This window comes from Mchenga conophoros, linkage group LG15, assembly GCF_057382185.1.
Source record: "Mchenga conophoros isolate Kocher_MC1m ecotype Shallow Benthic linkage group LG15, M_conophoros_male_GT1.1, whole genome shotgun sequence".
NCBI lineage: Eukaryota > Metazoa > Chordata > Actinopteri > Cichliformes > Cichlidae > Mchenga > Mchenga conophoros.
In genome coordinates this window covers 4,579,671-4,600,709 of record NC_140540.1, presented here as the reverse complement: position 1 = coordinate 4,600,709, position 21,039 = coordinate 4,579,671, and the positions used below count along the sequence as shown (strand labels likewise).

At 39.7% G+C, this 21,039-nt stretch overlaps 1 protein-coding gene across 1 annotated transcript; it reads left to right on the top strand.

Moving 5' to 3' along the window:
• The first annotated feature begins 7,671 nt into the window (after positions 1-7,671).
• LOC146557538 (solute carrier family 23 member 1-like) lies at positions 7,672-18,443 on the top strand. The gene is made up of 12 exons (XM_085247577.1): positions 7,672-7,839; positions 8,726-8,860; positions 10,021-10,178; positions 11,592-11,751; positions 11,973-12,154; positions 12,899-13,019; positions 13,101-13,257; positions 13,337-13,590; positions 13,753-13,917; positions 14,004-14,112; positions 14,208-14,303; positions 16,011-18,443. Exons 1-12 carry the CDS (start codon positions 7,792-7,794, stop codon positions 16,241-16,243), a joined length of 1,818 nt encoding a protein of 605 aa, XP_085103703.1. The 5' UTR covers positions 7,672-7,791; the 3' UTR covers positions 16,244-18,443.
• Positions 18,444-21,039: the final 2,596 nt, after the last annotated feature.

The following is a 21,039-nucleotide window of genomic DNA, read 5'->3' as shown; positions in this document are numbered from 1 at the left end:
CACAGTGGTTTTGTTTTGTTTTGGACACAGTGTCCAGACTGGGGAGTATTATATTGCATTTTGCATGATTATGACTGTAACGCGGATTAAGCACCTGAGAACTGCTTACAAAATACCTACAGGGAAGGCTTTATCTCCTTAAGCTCACTGCAGAGGTTGTAAAACATGTCAATAACTAAGTTATGCAATCCTTTTCTGTGCAGTAAAGCAGTAACTTTTGAGTATAAAAACATGTTAGGGAAAAGCGATTCACTGCTTTAAAATCTCGACTGAAGTGATATTAAAATTGGCTGATTCTCCCCTAAAGCATCTTTACTGCTGTGACCTTCAACCATTTACTTGAATTGACACTAATGTTTTGCATTCTTCACAGGAGTGACAACACTGAGTGGTCTGAGTCAGGACCGAGACAGCGGTGAATAAGAAATTGGATTATTTTATCTAAATTCTGCCTCAGGTTCAAAGGTTTAAAGCTTGTCAATAAGTGTAAAGCTTCAGTGTGTTATACTGGCCTCAGACAGAGCCTAGGGGTAACTTCTTGATTGCATTCACGGTGAGGCCTTTTGGTTTGAAAGGTAACCTTTGTGCTAGATTCAAATAGGAGATTGCATTACACCAATTGCATCACACCGGTGTGCTCTGCGGGACAATAAAACAATAAATAATACTTACTATCTGTCTATTTTATCTATGTGTGCAAATCAAAACAAAATCATCTTGCGATTATTATTTGCCATCTCTGACCTATTAACACTGAACACGCTTCATCTGGAGATCTGCTGCATATTTGATGTGGGAGCAAACAGCACATAATGTTTGTTGTGTAAGCTGATCACTAAATATTCAAAGCACACATGTGATAATGCCTCTTTGTTATTCTGTTTAGTTGCTGATGAATTTCTAGTAGTGTTCTCTTACAAAAATGCCCAACTGTGGAAAAGAGAGTAATCAGAGATTGTCTTTGCTTTAATTATTCGTGGCACAGATTCAACAAGGTGCTGGAAACATTCCTCAGAGATTTTGGTCCATGTTGACATGACAGCATCGCACAGTTTATGTAGATTTGTCAGCTGTTGTCGGATGATGAAAACATCCTGTTCCACTGCACCCCAGTGGTGCTCTATCGGATTGAGATCTGGTGACTGTGGGTCATTTGAATATACAGCGACCTGATTGTCATGTTCAAGAAAGCAGTTTGAGATGATCTGACCCTCATAAAATGGTGTGTTATCCTGCTAGAACCAACCATCAAAACACAGGCACACTGCGATCATAAAGGGATGGGCATGGTCAGCAATAACACTCAAATAGGCTGTGGATTTTAAACGATGCTCAGTTGGTACTAAGGAGCCCAAAAGTGTGCCAAGAAAATATTTCCCACACCATTTCCCCACAGGAGTCTGAACCACTGATACATTGATACAAGGCAGGATGGATCCATGCTTTCATGGTGTTTACACCAAATTCTGACCCGACCCTGCCATCCAAATGTCACAGCAGAAACTGAGATTCATCCAAACAGGCAACATTTTTCCAACCTTCTGGTGTCCCGTTTTGGCGAGCCTGTGCAAACTGGAGCCTCAGTCCCTTTCTTAGCTGACAGGAGTAGTACCCGACATGGTGTTCTGCTGATGTGTTGTAATTTAATAATAATAATAATAATAATAATAATAGTGGATTGGATTTATATGGCGCTTTACAATGCCACTATTCATTCACACACTGGTGGAGGCAAGCTACGGTTGTAGCCACAGATGCCCTAGGGCAGACTGACAGAAGCAAGGCTCCCATATCGCACCATCGGCCCCTCTGGCCATCACCAGTAGGGTAAAGTGTGTTGCCCAAGGACACAACGACCAGGACAGAGAGCCCGGGGACCGAACCGGCGACCTTCCAGTTACAGATGCGCTTCCCAACCCCCTGAGCCATGGTCGTATTTGAGTTACTGTTGCCTTCTTATCAGCTCAAAGCAATCTGGTTATTCTCCTGTAATTCTGGCATCAAAGAGGCATTTTCACGCAGAGAACTAACACTTACTGGGTATTTTCTATATTTTACGGATCATTCTCTGTGCTGAAAATCCCAGTAGACCAGTAATTTCTAAAATACTCCAACCAGCCCATCAAAGTCAACCATGCCACGTACAAAGTCACATAAATCGCCTTTGTTCCCGATTACGATGCTCAGTTTAAACTTCAGTGTGTCCCTCTGACCATGTCTACATGCCCAGATGCATTGAGTTTATTGGATAAGTTAACCACAGACAAGGAGAATAGGTGAAGAGGGTTGCTCTCTTTTTCATCTTTTGAATAAGGAAAACTTACTTTAAAATTTCTCATGAAAGTGCATCACTTGCTGAGAAAGAGCCTTTCGGAAGGTATTATGAAAACAAGCTGACTTGTGACTGTACACTTACACCAATAATTCTGTGTTATGTATGCGTTTTATTGTTATTTATGTTATTTAATAAACAAAAACTGTAAATATGCTTGCGTATATAAAACCCCAATTATTTTTCACTACAAGGTCTGTGTTTAAAATGTTTTTTAATCATTAAGTCTGCCTCATAGCAAGGCCACTCACACTGGTAGTTTGGTAATTTGTTGTATTTTTCCTTTTCTTTCCCTAAACTCACTTTTGAACAGAGTGATCCTGTCACTTGTTTACTCTGAAAAGGTCTGTGATTTCAAGCTGTACGATGTATGAGAAAGGCAGCCATTAATCTGATTATCTGATTTTATTCAGGTAGAAACGCAGCATGTTTGACGTATAACTCGCACGTCCTCGGTCAGTGTCTACCGGCCCGTCTGAGGAAGACATGAATGACTCACTGCTCACTATCACAGCTACAAAGATGCATGAGAATGATAGCAGGGGATTAAAACAATAAAGTGAACTTTATGATAGCTGTCATCTGCTTTAGCCGTCTTCCCTACTCACTATAAACGTGGACATTGAAAAATCATTTTCACCTGTTTCACATGTTTACTTTATAGTCTAAGTTGTTTAGATGTTGTCTAAAAGTATTTTTGGCAAGTTATGAAATTAAAAAGAAAAAAGATACAATGAAAATGAGCCTGATTATATACAATGCAGCCGTGGTGACATACACCGCTGCAGAGGGTTTCAAAGAGAACGCACATTCTTTATGTGCTCCCTCGGGCTCATTGAGAGTCTGTAGTTGCTGCATCAATAAATATGACATGAAGCATTTGTTGTGTGTGCCCTGAAGTCCACTAGCTGCATTTCCTTTGCTGTTTCTATGCCATGTGTTTACATTTCTGCATCCAGCCTTTTCCTTCCAGAACATGCCATCATGAGTCTGAGAGCAGATTTGCATGCATGAATGTGAACACGAGTCTCAGTCACATTACTGCTAACCGATGACTGAACGTAACGTAGATGCATCACTGCAGCTGTCACGTTTTAAACAGGGAAACGTCATTCAGCACAGGATGATGTGTGTCTGGTCATCATCTTGTTGCAAGTGTTTTGTTGTAACTACAGTGGGGGAAATAATTTACTCTTTACCGAAACACCCTAAATCCTTGGTATTTGAAGCTTCAACTCAGTCCACAGATTTTCTAGGATGGAGGTCTGGAGCCTGGCTAAGCCACTCCAAGAGTCTAATGTGCTTCTTCTTTAGTCACTTCTTTGTTGCCTTTGTTACATGCTTTGGGTCACTGTGATGCTGGAAGACTAGTCCACAACCCGTCTTCAGTGTTCTGGATGAGAGAAGGAGGTTCTCATCCAAGATGTTGTGTTACATGGCTGCTCAATGCAGTGAAGGCGTCCTGTACCCACAGGAGAAAACAGCCTCCTGCTTTACTGTGGAGAGATGTTCTTTAGGTCATTCTCAGCATTTTTTTGTTTCCTGTTCTCATGCTGTCCTACCATGGAAGCACAGCATGAGTAGAGGTCTCTTTTTTTCCTCTTGTACTTTCCCATTGTAGTGTACATTTCAGTGTTTTTCTGTAACTCTACCGATCTCCGACTTGTATCCCCATGTGATGTCTGTGTTGTGTGTGTAAGATCGGGGGGGGGGTCCCATTTTACTGCAGGGCAACCTGCATGTGGCGAATAAAGTTTTGATTGATTGATTGATTGATTGATTGATTGATTGATTGATTCTCTTCTTCCAAGCACAGCGGGTCAAGTCGATACTAAAGAGCTCGATTTTGGTTTCATCTGAACGCAGCACCGGCTCCCAAGCCTTCTCTGAATCATTCATAAAACAGGTGTACATTCGTGTCTTCTTGAGCACAAAGACCAGCAATATTTCAGTCCATTACAATGTAGTTAGTTAACAAAGGTTTTCTTGGTGACTCTGATCCAAACTGCCTTCACATCGTTAACAAGTTTTGGGCTGATCGTCCATCTCTCTCATGTTCATCCTCACCCCCATGAAGCAAGATCTTCAGACCAAGAGCAAGTGATGGTCATTTGATATTTCTTCCATGGCCAAATAATTGATAGCTCTTTGGTTTTGCACATTGTAGTGGAGAGGTTGGAATGGAAGAAACTGATTCTGTGTACGGAGATTAGGATTATCTGTAAATGACTGGATGACTGATTTTAATGGGCATACAACCAATGTGTGGCATCCAGAGTTCTAGCAAATTCTGCAAATCAATTCATAACTTTTTCTGTAATGTTTTTTCTCTGGATTTTTGGTTTATATTCTGTCTGCATCCATTAAAATGAAAGCACCATCACAAGCGAACAAACTTAAAAATTCAGCAGGGGATTAAATTTCCCCCACTGTAAATACTTGCAACAAAACACATTACAGAAAATACTTCAGTGTTTTAATGATCAAAGAGATCATATTTTACTTGCTCTATCCACACAAATGGACTGAAATGTTTTTCTAATCTCAGAATATAAAAAATTTATCTGTCTGGTAATGATACAAAATGATAAAGAGGCACTGCATATGAAAATGTTGCAGGGTGTTAATAATTTGCCGTATCGCAGCCAGTGACGTTAAAGCATGGTGTTCTGCAAAGAGTAATTTAGAATATAAATGACTTTCTAAGTGTGCTCGCGGAGCTCACATTGCGAGCACAGACACAGATATTAGAATTATCTCAAAGTGCAAAGAGCTTGCTTGTGGCGCTGCTAACTAAATATCTACACCCAGTAAAAGGATTTCTCTTGACTTTGGGGTGGATCTGGTTTTATTATCCCGTAGTTCTGTTTCTGCTAGTGTAATTGCTTCAGCTCAATCAGAATAGGTGAGACAACTGTGTGAACTCATGGATTACACTGACTTTAGCTTTGGAACGTAGGTGAGTCTGGGTTGCTATGATCTCATATCAAACACCTAAATGTTGCTGCTGTAGAGACAAAGCACAGCACTGCAATTGACCCTCTTTCTGTTACCTAACTGGACACTGGAGTCTGTTTTCATCTGATGACTGTGACATATATTGCCAAAATATATTGCCATACCTGGCTCAGCGCATTAATCAACACTCACATTCTCCTCACTGCTTTGTGGAAAAAGAAAGAGTGCTTGCTGGCATGAATCTTTTTATCTAACAATTTTGTAACCTGTAATAGTCTGTAATAGAAGTCTCACATGGAAACTATAAGCCATCAAATAGAATCTGTCAGTGTTATCTATGAGTTCAACATGAAATCAGCAAATCAAAGAAGAAAGAAAACAATTTTTTAAACATCAGACCCACCGAGACACTAAAGCCGCGCAGTCCTCGCCCAAATATCCTGTCTATGACATATTCATTTTTTTAAAGTTTCCCGTGAGTTTTCTTCGTCATGAGTTTAATCGGACAATCATTTACCTCGGTGTACTCTGATCTCAGCGTTAAACCCTCAGAAAGGTGATGGGAACAGTGTCATCTTGTTAATGTTGCTCTGGGAAACATTACATCGGGTGTGATTTGGCGCTATATAAATAAAATTGAATTGAATTGAATTGAACATTACTGTCAAACAAACACACCCACTTACAGCAATGATTAGGCCCCACCCTAAAACCTGCAAAGGATTGCTACCACCCACAAGTGGTTTTATTGTTAAGAAGATAAGATAAGATAAGACTTTATTGATCCCACAACGGGGAAATTTTTGCGTCACCTCAGCTCAGGTACAGATATCAGAAGGAAATACAAAATGATTGGTGAGTTCATGCACCCACTCATATTCACATTTGCCAGATTTATTTTATGCTCGTACTCACTGCTGAACCTCCCATTTACATTTATATTTATACATTTATTTTCTGATGTTCTTTTGTAGATTTCCTTGTGTATGACTTTAGAATATCCTTTACTTTAATTCATACTTTGTCTCTTAAAAGTTTCATGTGTGCTTTGGGATTTTTGGACCTTGCCTCTTACCTTTTCCCTTGTATATTTTGCTTAAGGCATGAGACCCCAAGCCTAGACTCAGTGTTTTCAATCTTTTTATCTGCCTCTGGTGTTATGTATTTGGACGCTTTCATCTCTGAACCATCACACCACCTCTCCACCAAGTTTCAAGATTTTTAGTTTATTAGTTTTCCGGCATTCTTGCTGACATACAGCAAGAATACAGCAGGACATACAGCTCTGCATGGCCACATTTCTCTCACATCTCTTTCTCCTTGCTGGGAAGTATATCCCCAATCATGCACCATCCTTAATCATACAACATTTTATCACTATTGCTGATATATACTCTCTGTCAACTTATCACAGCTTTTACTGGACTTTACGATTATTTAGAGTAAGTTAGGTTCCTGGAAGTCAACCTTTTTAATTTTTATGCTTTTTGCATTAAATCATCATATTTGAACACGAGCCATGAATGCAATTAAAGATTATCTATGTAAATAAAATCCATTCACTTAATTTTTTCCATTTATCCAATTCAGTGTCACAACATCCTCACTGTCATAGGGCAAGAGCTAAGGGACATCCTGGGCAAGTCGCAGGACCAACACAGAGAGACAGACAATTAACAAATTAACATAACATGCTTGGTATGTAAGCCAGAGTGCCAGGTGTCAAACCATGCAGACAAGGGGAGACCATGCAAATTCCACAATCGCCCAGTGGATTTGACCCGAGGACCTTTTTGCAGTGAGGAGATGGAAAACGAAAACACTGGCACTGCAGCATCTTCTATCCGAGGGTAAAGCACGGTGGAGGGAGCATAATAGTGTGTCTGTTTTCCTGCATCGAGCTGGGATAGGTTGTAATCATTGATAGAGCAAGAAATTCTGAATTCTTTGAAGATGAATGTGGTGCATAAAGAAAAACAGTGACCTTAAGCACACTGGCTGTTCTACCACAGATAGAATAAGAAGAATGAGGCTTAATGAATCAGTGTTTTATTCTTTTAGAAAATTCAATCCAAATTAGACGATTGGGCAAGTATTCCCATTAGCTGATGTCCAGGAGCGAAAAGGGGGGGTCACATCAGACCTTGAAAGCAAAAGTGCATAATTTTTAACTCACAGAAACTGGATAATATATGAACAAATGCAATAGTCAGTGTCATTTATTTACCTTGTTCTCCTAACTTACCTTTAGCGCTAGGAAGTCCACATGGTTAAAAAATAATTAACACGGGTGCCCGGAGCTGAACTTAGTCCTGGGATGACCATAACAGTACTAGCTATAAATGTGATACTCTGAAAGGCAGACACTGCCAGTAAGACACCTTTACAACGTCCTGTCCACCTTTGGCTCCTTAACAAGTAACAACTGCTTGTTAGTACCTTGTTGTACATACAGTTTGGTTCATCTCTTGTTAGAAAATCTACTTCATTTTGAAATTTCAATGGCTTCTGGGGTGGACAGCAGTGGACTCGACAATCTTGCGTTTGATGTGAGTACAATAACGTGTTTTTGTAAAAGATACCATTGTTTGCTTCTTTGAGCATTCTTTCTAAATAAGGTCAGCATCAATAGGCACCTGGAAACGTTCAGATTGCCTTTAACTGCAATAAGAGCTGCACTTAACTCTGTTCTAAGTGATCCAGTGGGAGTAAAGGGTGAGAAAGTTTTGAAAGTTTTGCAACCTACTAGTGCTTGCTGCAGTTTAGAGCACATATACACAATATGGTATTTTCTTTTAAACATACAAGTCCAATAAAGAAATAAAATGCTTTATGATGTCTGTGCATTCCATTGCATCTACTCTCTGCCTGAACGTGCACATAAAACCTCAAATTATTCAATGATTCAGTGTTAAATAATGAATATTTGCAAGTCACAAAAAGCAGCTGAAGGCAGGTCATTACACTAGTACAGTGCTTAAAAATTTTATTGGACCACCTGTCATAAAAACGAGAATTCACACATTCTAGCATCTGTCAAAAAACTTTGTTTGAAAACTAAAATAATTTAATTTTTTCATATATTTAGCATCCTAGTTAAAAATGATCATGTGATTTACTGTTTTATTGGGGTTTTTATTTATAAAAGTGTAAATTTCAAAATTCATGGATAGCTATAATTGTATTTTACAATCAAAACTATTATTTCAGTTATAGAGCTTGCACATGCTGGTGGATTAACCGTTACAGAAACAACAATTATAATAATAAATTTCTTAAAGCACTGTTTGTCCTCAGTAAAATTTTTGTTCCCTGTTTTTATATAAACTGGAAGTGAACTAGTCCCGAGATAATGATTTTTCATCTCCTTTTATTTTGGCATACTGATTCTTTTGTATTGATTTTTTGATTGATTTTTTTTCTATGATATTACAGATGGATGAGCGAGTTAATGATCACCTCAAAGGAAAGGCGTGTAAAACGTCTGAAACAGATGGAGACAGAAATAAACCGACCTATTGTGTGACTGATGTTCCACCTTGGTACCTGTGCATTTTCTTGGCTATTCAGGTGTGTTTAATCTTTGATGTGATTAGTGTATTGGTGTCTTTTTCATCCATTTATCAGTCATGTATAATCAGATCCAAAAGTTTTTGAACAATGACAAAGCCCCCTATTTTCAGAGGGTCAAAAGTAACTGGACACCCACTTAGCAAGCAGTTTAAGGGCTGAATTTAGATTTGGATTTCCCTCTCAAATGAGATCCAAAGACATGTTTCTGCAAATAAAAAATTCTATAATTGGGATGAAAATTCAAAATAAACCAGAGAAAGCAAAAACAGTAGGAATGGTCATAACAATCTTAAAAGGAATCAATGCACAGGTCAACTCAACAACATCAAAATTCCTGAAAGACCACAGGTGACAACTAAAGTGCACGATACCAGACTTTTTTCCATGGCTAAGAAAAAGAACTTTAAGAACACTCTCAAGGAGGTAGGTTTACCTCTGTGAGACTTCTTCATGAATGCAAATGCAAAAAGGTGCAGACAGATTAGACTTAAACATCTAACAGAGACTGAACAGTTCTGGGAAACATATGAAGAACGAGACGAACAGCTCATATCACATCATCTGTGAAGTATGGTGGAACTGATGTTAAGGCACGTGCATGAGTGGCTGCCAGTGGTGTTTATTGATGATGTGACTGCTCATAGAAACAGGAGGATGCATTGTAAAGTGTACAGGGCTGTACTCTCTGCTCAGATTCAAACAAATACTGCCAAACTGATTGGCGAGTACTTCACAGAGTAAACAAATAATGACATAAAAGGTAAAGAAATTCGATATTTTTTCTGTGGCACAGTGTCTCAGGGGAGGACATTTTTGCTTTTGATGATGTCCATGGGTTCTAGACTTCAGGCAGTCAGTAACTGCAAGTGATTTTCAAGTATTAAACACAATCCTTGTATTTCTTATTACATTAGGTTGTCCACTTACTTTTGAAAGTGTAGTGGTGGACAGAGATCCAACTGTAAACATCACAACAGCAGTTAAGGAGTCTAAAAGCAACCCCTTTTTGTTTGTGTACAAATACAGAAAATGACCCCATACCATAAGTGACACGGATGCCTTATAGGCCTTCTGCTCTCTCTGTTTCACTAATGTTGGTAACAGTGTAATCACTGCCATCGTTTTGTCATCATCATCACTGTTTGTCTCTTCTACAGCATTACCTGACAGCATTTGGTGGGATAATCTCCATCCCTCTCATCCTCTCAGAGGGCCTATGTCTGCAGCATGACAGCCTGACCCAGAGTCAGCTCATTAACAACATTTTCTTCGTCTCTGGCCTGTGCACGATTCTGCAGGTCATCTTCGGTGTCAGGTAATAGTGCTGCTGCTGGGTTATTGCTGCTTTGTATCCTTTAGGGATGGTCTGATATTGACTTAATAGTTAATACAACTCTGTCTGCACAAGATGTTGCTGCCGTGGATGAGCAAGACCATGTTCAAAAATTCAGTAAAATCCTAATATTTACATAGATACAGGGATGGGAATAACGTAATATGTGTAGTGTTGTGGATAGTTTTGTGTTGTGTGTCAGAACAATGAGGCGACTGCTGTCTCCAGGTAGAAACAGGAGTGATACACCTGCTGCTGTCAGACCTGCAGGTATCAGGCTGTGATGTTCTCCTTTATAGTGGACAGAAATATTTGGAGTGGCACAAATAATTTGTGTGGCATCTTATTGAAGAACAGCTGATTGTTCTGTAAATAGTTTGAAATGGTTATTTTAAAAAAGGTAAAAGGTAAATGGATGCAAATAACTTTGTTGTTTGCAAAACTTGTGCATATGATTTTAAAATTGACAATTTATATTTACATTTAAAGTTATGAAATATGATTCAATAAACATGTTTGTGGTTGTTACAGTAAAAAATAGAACTTTTTCTACTCTGATTTTATGTTTTTTGTCTGATTTTAGATCAATTATGTTAATACAGTCTGTCAAAATGAAAACCTGACTGTAAATTCAGACACGTGAGGTTGTGCTGAAAAGGATGATACCAAACAAGGCAAAGTAAATAGTTTTTAAAGATAAAATGTGGAGGGAAAATCAAAAGTAGTTAAAAATGGCCAATTATACCCTGGACCCCAGAGGGTTAAACGTTTTTTTAAAGTAACGCAATAGTTACTTTTCAAGTAATCAATTACTTTTAGAATGTTGTAACTCAGTTACTTTTTTGAAGAAGTAACTACTAACTATAATTAATTACTTTTTCAAAGTAACTTGCCCAACACTGCATAGATACTTTGTTTCTTTTACTAAATTCCAATCACATTTTTATGACAGGAATTAATAAAAAAAAAATGTACTTATGACACAAATACATGTTAAGTTTGAAAGGTAGCTGAATTAGAAAGATTATTAAATAACAACAAAAAGAAAAAAACAGGCATCAATTGGTGCTTGTAGTAAATCTTAGCATCTTAGTAAATGTTAGCTTGCTATTATGATAAATATTATTAATTTTGTCTTTCTGGACATGCAACCATGTCAGCACTATAGGGCACAAAGCTATGGGCTGTTAGCAAGACGTACAGTGACTTTTTTGTGCAAAGTATTGCATAATTTAGGCTAAAAAAACAAACAAGCTTACTAAAAAGAAAATTGAATCTGCTAGCTTGTGCTTAACGACCTACTGTCTTCTTTTGTTAGCGTACCATGTGCTAACTATGGGTCTAACTGATTGTCTGTTTATCTGAAAGTTATTACTGTTTATGTCACACTTCTAGGCTTCCCATCCTACAGGGAGGTACATTTGCCTTGGTGACCCCAGCCATGGCCTTGTTGTCCATGCCAGACTGGGAATGCCCAGCTTGGACCAAGAATGCCAGCCTGGTCAATACCTCCTCACCTGTCTTCATAGAAGTGTGGCAGACCCGCATGAGAACAGTGAGCCAACGCAAATTCTGCGCATCCAAATCTTTGCTTAAAAGCACGCTAACAAAAAAATAACAGCACTTCTGCAGAGCTCATGATTTATTCAGTGAACACATGTGGTTTGCACTCCAGGAAGTAACGAGTTGTACTCATTGTTTAAGTCTAGCACTCAGCCAAAGAAAACACGGTGACATTGATACTGATGTTCTTGAACACTATGTTCCCGTCCACAGCTGCAGGGCTCTATTATGGTGGCCTCTCTCCTCCAGGTCTTGGTTGGTTTCTCTGGCCTCATCGGCTTCCTCATGCGCTTCATTGGCCCCTTAACCATTGCTCCAACCGTGTCACTCATAGGCCTGTCGCTGTACGACTCAGCTGGAGTGAAGGCAGGCAGCCACTGGGGCATTTCTGCTATGTATGTAACCACTCTGAAGCATCAGTATGGGGTTGAAGATTTTCATCCCACAAGGTCACAGTCTAGACTTACATCAGGATGTAAATTCTGCCTTGTCGTGGTTTAGCATACAGCCAAAAGCTAGTGATTTAAACATGGTGTCTACAGCGGTATCACCAGTATCTTCCCATATGGAAAAGAAATAGAAAAAACTTATAAAAGACTTGCAGCAGATGTGGCCTACTTCATATAGTGAATCATATAAGGCTTATATGATTTACTCATGAAAGTGGTCACTTTCATATATTGTTTTAGTAAGTTTTCAAAACATACAAGTTTCATTTATATAATTTTTCAAGGGATCTTATATCTGTTTTCACTCTTGTATGCTTTTCATACAAGTTTCACACAAGACAGAAACTTTATAAGATTTATATATATCTTTTCCATATGGGTTTCCAATGACACAATAAATATAAAGTCATAATTTTGAGTAAAATGCACTGAAATATTTTTTAAAAAATCAAAGATTTATTTAATAAAATACAAAAATCTTTAAGGAAAATGTGTTTGGTATCAAACAATCAAATAATTTAATTCAACTATATTCCATAAAATGTAACAACTTGTACTTGTGCAACTTGTAACAAAATGACATGGGAATTTTACATGCAATTAAATTAGTTAAATTCAGCAGTTTGTGTTGATGTTTTTTGAGTTTTTGTTTGCATTCATCACCTTTTGCTTATTCTTTTCTATGCACAGGACCACAGTGCTGATCATCCTTTTCTCTCAATACCTCCGCCGCATACCAATCCCTGTTCCTGCATACAACAAGATCAAGAAACTGCACGTCTCAAAGTTCTTTCTCTTTCAGATAATGCCAGTATGTTCTCTTAAAATTCGACTTCATATTTGATGTAGCAAAAACATACTGGCTCTAATACTAACTTTAGATGTTGATTAGATTCTCCTGGGCATTGCAGTCTCATGGTTAGTCTGCTACCTCCTCACCATCTATGATGTTCTGCCATCTGATCCAGATGAATACGGCTACCTGGCTCGCACAGATGTGAAGGGAAATGTCGTGAGTGAGGCTTCTTGGTTCACATTTACTTATCCTGGTGAGTCCACAGGGAATTAAAACAATGCCAAAAGACGTATTCAGCAGTGACAAGCCTAACTGTTGACCTACCTATTCAGGTAAATGGGGGTTGCCAACTGCTAGCCTGGCAGGTGTGGTTGGCATTATTGCTGGAATAATATGCTCCATGGCAGAGTCTGTGGGTGACTACCATGCATGTGCCAGGCTGTCAGGAGCACCGCCTCCCCCCAAGCACGCCATCAATCGTGGCATCGGTGTCGAGGGAGTCGGGTCACTGTTGGCAGGGGCGTTTGGCACAGGCAATGGCACTACTTCGTTTAGCGAGAATGTGGCAGCCCTCGGCATCACCAGAGTAAGATACTGTGAATATGAATTGCATAAAATGTTCCACTCCGGAGCTTAATTATCTTTCAACACAAGGATCAAGACTGCAAACCTAATTTATGAGTGAGGCTGTGGGTCCTGATTACCCGGGCAAAACATATGAACCGCATGATGTTTCATTTGGCAACAGGTGGGCAGTCGAACAGTGATTCTTCTGAGTGGATTCGTCATGATTTTGATGGGGATCCTGGGAAAAATTGGAGCAATCTTCACAACCATCCCTACACCTGTGATTGGAGGGATGTTCATGATCATGTTTGGAGTCATAGGAGCTGCTGGAATTTCTAATCTGCAGGTAAACAACCGTGCTAAATCCTTTTTTTTTTAATCATTTACATTTTTGCTACTATCTGTGTTTTGCTGACACATCTTACATGGCAGTCCACAGATATGAATTCTTCTCGGAATATCTTTATATTTGGTTTCTCCATGTTTTCTGCACTTGTTATTCCAAATTGGATCATGAAGAATCACACTTTTCTTGACACAGGTAAAATCACCATTGAAAATATCACTATAAATAGTTTTTAATGTTAAATAAAAAGCAAATCATCCAAAATCTTTTGTGATACTTTTTTGTCTCAGGTGTCAAGGAGGTGGATCAAGTGTTGCAAATATTGTTGACTACTCATATGTTTGTAGGAGGCTTCCTTGGCTTCTTCTTAGATAACACAATTCCTGGTAAGCTGTAATGGATGGCTTCTCTTGAATAATACAGACTTTTTATAACAAATGGCACAGATGTATTTAAGATACATATTTATACCAGCATATCATTGAAGTATACTAGTCGTATGGCCCTGCTTTTGTGCATGTTGCCTCCTCAGCATGCGTGTATGCGTGTATGGTCTCACTTGTAAAACAGAGGTATCTCAATGGGACTTCTTGGTAAATGCAGGTAATAAATACAGTTAAAGCTGCAATCAGTGCGTCTCAGTGCATGCTCAGGGGTGCTGCTGTCGAGCCATGCTACAGCTCAGGCGTGCTTTAGATGAGGAGTTTCATGTGGTTATGTGGATGTTTTAAGCCTGGGATGCTAATTGGTTGTTGCTTAAATTGGCTACTGAACCCACACCCCCACCCACCCACCACGCCCACTAGGTGGTGATGGAGAATAACCACTAATTATAAGACACACTGCTGTATATCATGCATGGAACCACCAATAAAAGTTTCATGTACGTGGGATGATGATTATCACCTACTGTTGATTTCCTGTTGCCATAAGTGTGACCTCAAGAGTCTCCAGACTCTGACTCTTATCAAGCATGTGAAGTCTGGGGCTGACCGGACAATGTGTACTTGAGATATACAGCAATTTCCTGTTTCATTGCCAAAAATCAGAATTCAACATGGCACCAATGTCACATCCTTTGATGAAAACTCAGTTTTCAAATTGTAGTACCACTAACTGCTTAACCTTATAGCCTAATGCCATTTGTATCATATTTGCTACATGAGTTTCTGAGACCTCTATCTCATAATTGCCATAATTTCAAAATGTTATGGACAAAACTCATGGCATTTCTTGTTGCCACAAGGGGGCACTATGACTACCATTAAATATTTCTATAAAAATATCTTCGTTTATATGGAAATATCAGAAAGAAGTCTGGGTCAGATTGAATAATCTATAAGTGAATGGCAGCAAATTAAAATTCCATGGCAAGTGTTCGAAATTCACCACAGTGCCACAGATACCGCCTTCAACAAAGACTCAAAAAGTTTGCAATATAACATTTCGCAGCTCTGTTGTTTAGACAAACCAAATATGAAATTGATACAATTACAACCCTAGGAGGAGTTTGAAAAAGTACAACGACTGAATAATACAAAAATCACCAAAATCAATTAAAAATGACAGACTTCCTGTGTGGTGTTAATTCAAAATGGTAGAATTACTAATAAATAAAGCTAACCAAGAAATGCAAAAGACCGCAGTCCCTTTAAAAGGGAGTCAATCCTCATAGGCACTCATGTTAAATGGCCAACCTCACAGAAGAAATTAACAAATTTACCGACAGCTAATAGTATATACATTGGAGTGTGGCTCCCTGGTGTTCTCCCAGCCTGAGGAGGTCACAAATAATCTGCCCCCAGTGCTGGTCTGAAGCCTGGATAAATGGGGAGGTTGTATTAAGAAGGGCATAAAATCTGTACCAACTCAAACATGCAGATCAATATGTTGTGGCTTTGGGAAATAATGGAGTCAAACGTATCTTCTTCAAACACACTATATGCAGTATGTCACCCCGGCTTAAAGTCATGCACATCTAGGAGCAGTTAGCTGACATGTCAACAGTGACTAATCTTGTTTTACACTGTATATGTGTACATATAAAGAAAGGTGCGGCATATTCAACTAACAGCCTTCTTCATACCATTCAGGGACTAAACGTGAACGTGGCCTCTTAGCCTGGGAAAACGTGTATCTTCAAGACTCTAGCAGCAGTTTGGAAACTGATGAGGTGTATGATCTTCCGTTTGGCATAACTTCTCACCTCCAATCTCAATCTTGGGCTCGTTACATCCCTTTCTGCCCACACAAGGGTCACAGATCTCAGTCGGAGGACAACCATGTGTCACAGAGCCCGGAGAGTGAGTACAGCACACGGATCTGAACGACCTTAAGTTTGCTTCTTAGTTTGAATCAAACTGCTCGTTTCTTACCAAGACGTGTCGCAGAAAAGACTCTGGTGTTTAGACCGTGCATCACTGACTGATGGATATCTTTTAAATTGAACCATGTACTGGTTAGCTGTAAATATCAGGTATATATGCATTTAAGGTAACGCTCTCTCTTTGCTTGATCTTGATTGCAAATAGAGATCTGTCCATCTTAAAAAAACAAAAACAAGAACAAGACAGTGGGATTATCTCTGTCAAACCTGCAGTCGCTTTATTTTTGATGTGCAAAGTAGATTTTGACAGTTTGAGCCTGTCTGCACCGAAAAGGAATAAAAATATCTAAGACTCGGATTCTGTCAACACCAATTAAAGGAGGACTTCAGAGCGATCAGAGTGTTACTGTGTGCCACCATTACTCCCAGATCTTCCAATAACTTGGTGCTGGTCACACAAACAGAAAACTGGAATAATGTGCTTTTCTTTCTTTTCTTTCGAAAGAAATTAAATTTAGCCCGTGGATAAATTTATTATCACACAGCACCATCTCCCCTTTGATTCAGGCAGCTGCTTAAAAACCCACAGCAGCAGCCCCCTGAGCTGTTATTGTGTTTCCTTTAGCGAAAACAAACACAGATAACACATCTTCTCAATCTCCCTGCCTTCCATGCTGTCATATCTTTTTCCCTCTGTATTCATTTCCTTTGTCTAAGCAACTTTGACAGACAGGTGGGATATGGTGCAATGCTGCGATCTGTGGATCCATCAGTGTTCCCCGGGGCCTATTTTGACCACAAGTCATTGGTTGGTTGCACACCCTAAGGTTATTTCAGGATGGCGTGCTAGAACGAGGCACTGAGCGTAATTTGCACTTTAGAAATCTCACATTTTCTTTGATTGGATGTACCTCGGTGGGAACATATTGCAGAATATTAAATTTTGCACAGTGTTCTGGAAAGTGGCGTTCCTCCTCACTAAGTCAAAGTTTTGTGTCAAATTGTAGCATGGATCTGCATATCAGTGGCATAAAAGATTATAACTTAGCAATTCCCACTCACTGACGGGACTTCAACCCTGAGGAATCGCCTTTATTTTCTTTTTCAATCATCAGCGTCCCGTGACATGCCCTGCTTTATGAGATCTATTGTAAGCTCTTGAAAGATCAGATTTCAAGTGCCAAGTTTTTTTTTTTTCTGACACAACTATCACTGCAAATGGAGTTTCAGTGGAGCAGCGTGAGGCTCAAAGAGAATCCATGAGAAATAGAAAATGACTGTGCATTTATCGCTGGTAGATAGAGCCACACTGCGGGCAAAACACGATGCTGGTTCATTCATTCATTGAAACGTGGTAAATAATAAGCATCCAGTGAAGGTATGTGAAGTATATGTAAGCTGACCTCATTTATGGGCTGTAATTCATGGTAACTGCTATTTTTCTGTTTATAAGATTCAAGCCCAACATAATTATACATAATTATGTGTGTAAATGAAACATAATTATGCCCTGAAGGTCATCATCAGAGAGTATTAAATGCTCTGAATTGTCAAGAAAATAAGAGCAAAGACATTCATAAAATGTTGTGTTTCCATAACTGTTTTGTATTTATTTGTTTCATTTAAACTTAACATTTTTACATGTTTATGCGCACATTGGGAACAGTTTTACTCACTAAGAGGAAACACTCTCACCTGACAAAGTGTGATTTATTCCTATAATAAAGATCAGGTTAAGCCTTCGACTCTTGTCGTACGCTTTGGGAAACAGCCTGCTCATTTCCTGAGCTGGGTGTCGAGCATATCTTGTACATCAGCGCTCAGAAATACTGATTGTCTTCACACTGAAGAACGGTGAGGAAGGAGCCTCGTCTAAGGTCGAGTGAAGCAAATCTGTTTGTGACATGTAGTATTTTATTTCATACAGAAACTACATGTGTTGTTGTAGCAAAAGCTAACAGGGTTACTTGTAAGGCAGCCAGTTATACTGCTGTGTACTGTCAGGATTATGCCTGGAATAATGGGACTATAAATTTGATGTGTTTCCTCGTGCTCACTGGTGGAAGAAATTATGACACTGGTTTACCTTCAAATAAACTCTGATAGCTTTTAAATAATAAAATTTTAAACAACAAAGTTAAAATTGTATGTTCCTTCCTTTCACAGACACATTGATCATATTAATCTTCATAAACTAAAGTCTCAGAATTACAACCCCAATGCCACAAAACAAGTCGGGATGCTGTGTAAAGTGTCAATTTAAAACAAACAAACAAACTGAATGTGATTGTTTTCAGATCACACACAAACACATTTAATTCAGAGTAAAGCAGTAGAATAGAATAGAATAGAATAGAATAGAATAGAATAGAATAGAATAGAATAGAATAGAATACCTTTTAGTGTCACTATATACATGTATAATGAGATTCAGAGCAGCTCCTATCCAGTGCAGACATGTGGAAAAAGAAAAGGGGGGGATGAGGTGCATAGTTCTGAGGCATTATGAACAGTCTCAATTAAAATATCAAATATACAAATATTGGAAAAAATGAAAAATACAAATAAATAGGGTTTACAGTACACAGTTTTTGTTATGTTTATTTATAAGATTGTAAGTTCGAAGTTACATAAAATCACACCAGACAAAGGACATAAGATTAAAAAATAATAACATTCAAGCACAGAAGAAAAAGAAAAACAAACAAAAAAAAAAACAGGAAAGAAAAGAAAAAATACACCGGTTAGCCAGTACAAATCAAAAGTTCAAAAGAAACACCAGTGTCCAAAGAAGATGATTTTCTGTGTGAGGTTAGACAGGACAACAGAGAGTTCACCACGTCCAGAAGATGTGGGGAACAAGTCCAAGAAGGAATCAGGGTCCAGCAGAAGTGCAGTTTCACACAAACACAAAATGCAGTCAAATAGGTTAAAGTTTATTTTGAACCAAAGGAGCTTGCAAAGAAAAGCGTCTGGACTTCTTTAAGTTGCTTGAAGACGTTTCACCTCTCATCCGAGAAGCTTCTTCAGTTCTAAGGTCAAATGGTGGAGCGTCCCAGATATAAACCTAGTGGGAGTGACCCCCCACAGAGGGACAAAAGGACCCCCTGATGATCCTCTAATCGCCTGAGCCAAGGTGGGAAACTGGGCGTGGGTCCCAATCAGCCAGAGTTTCGGGTGTGTTCATTGTGAAACCTGGCCCCACCTTATCATGCGAATTCCTGAGGTCAGACGGCCCAGGATGTGAGTGGGCGTTAAGGCGTCTGGGGAGGGATCTCAAAACTGGATTATAGATGGCAGAGAGTTGGTGTCGTAAACCACCGCCTCTGTTCAAAGATGGTCGCTCACAGTGGACATAGATGGCTTCTTTCACTCCTCTTTCAAACCATCTGTCCTCTCTGTCCAAAATGTGAACATTGGCATCCTCGAAAGAGTGTCCTTTATCCTTAAGATGCAGATGGACTGCTGAGTCTTGTCCTGTGGAGGTGGCTCTTCTGTGTTGTGCCATGCGCTTGTGAAGTGGCTGTTTGGTCTCTCCAATGTAGAGGTCTGAGCATTCCTCGCTGCACTGTACAGCATACACCACATTGTTAAGTTTGTGTTTTGGCGTTTTGTCTTTCGGGTGAACCAGTTTCTGTCTGAGCGTGTTGCTGGGTCTGAAATACACTGGGATGTCATGCTTGGAGAAAACTCTCCTGAGTTTCTCTGATACACCGGCTACATAGGGGATGACAATGTTGTTGCGTCTGTCCTTCTTATCCTCCCTCGCTGGTGTCTGGTCTTCTTTTCTGTGCCTCTTTGCTGACTTTAAGAACGCCCATTTAGGATAGCCGCACGTTTTGAGTGCTTCCTTTACATGTGTGTGTTCCTTCTTTTTCCCTTCAGGCTTAGAGGGAACATGTTCTGCCCGGTGGTGTAGGGTCCTGATTACTCCAAGTTTGTGTTCCAGAGGGTGATGGGAGTCAAGGAGGATGTACTGGTCCGTGTGTGTGGGCTTCCGGTAAACTTCGATGTTGAGTTTGCCGTTCTCTTCAATGTGCACAGCGCAGTCCAGGAAAGGCAAACAGTTATCCTTTGTGTCTTCCCTGGTGAACTTGATGTTTTTATCCACAGCATTAATGTGCGCAGTGAAGGATTCCACTTCTTGTGTCTTGATTTTGACCCAGGTGTCGTCTACATATCTGTACCAGTGGCTGGGTACTCTTCCTTTGAAAGAGCCAAGAGCCTTTCTTTCCACTTCCTCCATGCAAAGGTTGGCTACAATAGGTGACACGGGGGAGCCCATGGCACAGCCATGTTTTTGTCTGTAAAAGCCTTCGTTGTACTTGAAATATGTAGTGGTGAGGCAGAGGTCTAACAGTGTGCAGATCTGATCGGGTGTGAAGTTGGTCCTGTCCTCCAAGGAGCTGTCTTCTTGTAGTCGTTTTCTGACCGTCTCCACGGCCTCCGTGGTGGGTATGCAAGTGAAGAGAGAGACTACATCAAAGGACACCGTGGTTTCATCTGGATCCAGGGTAAGTTTCTGGACCTTGTCGGTGAAGTCGGTGGAGTTCTTGATGTGGTGTGGGGTGTTCCCCACGAGAGGAGCAAGGATGGTAGCAAGGTGTTTAGCAATGTTATAAGTGGCTGAGTTTATGCTACTGACTATGGCACCAGCGAGGGAGGATAAGAAGGACAGACGCAACAACATTGTCATCCCCTATGTAGCCGGTGTATCAGAGAAACTCAGGAGAGTTTTCTCCAAGCATGACATCCCAGTGTATTTCAGACCCAGCAACACGCTCAGACAGAAACTG

What these genes read in the sequence shown, in the direction of transcription:
- LOC146557538 (XM_085247577.1), top strand. Translation starts at nt 7,792, where the DNA reads ATGGCTTCTGGGGTGGACAGCAGTGGACTCGACAATCTTGCGTTTGAT. An exon ending in GCATTTTCTTGGCTATTCAG is followed by an intron (nt 8,861 to 10,020) that starts GTGTGTTTAATC and finishes TCTCTTCTACAG; the next exon opens with CATTACCTGACAGCATTTGG. An exon ending in GTTCACATTTACTTATCCTG is followed by an intron (nt 13,258 to 13,336) that starts GTGAGTCCACAG and finishes CTACCTATTCAG; the next exon opens with GTAAATGGGGGTTGCCAACT.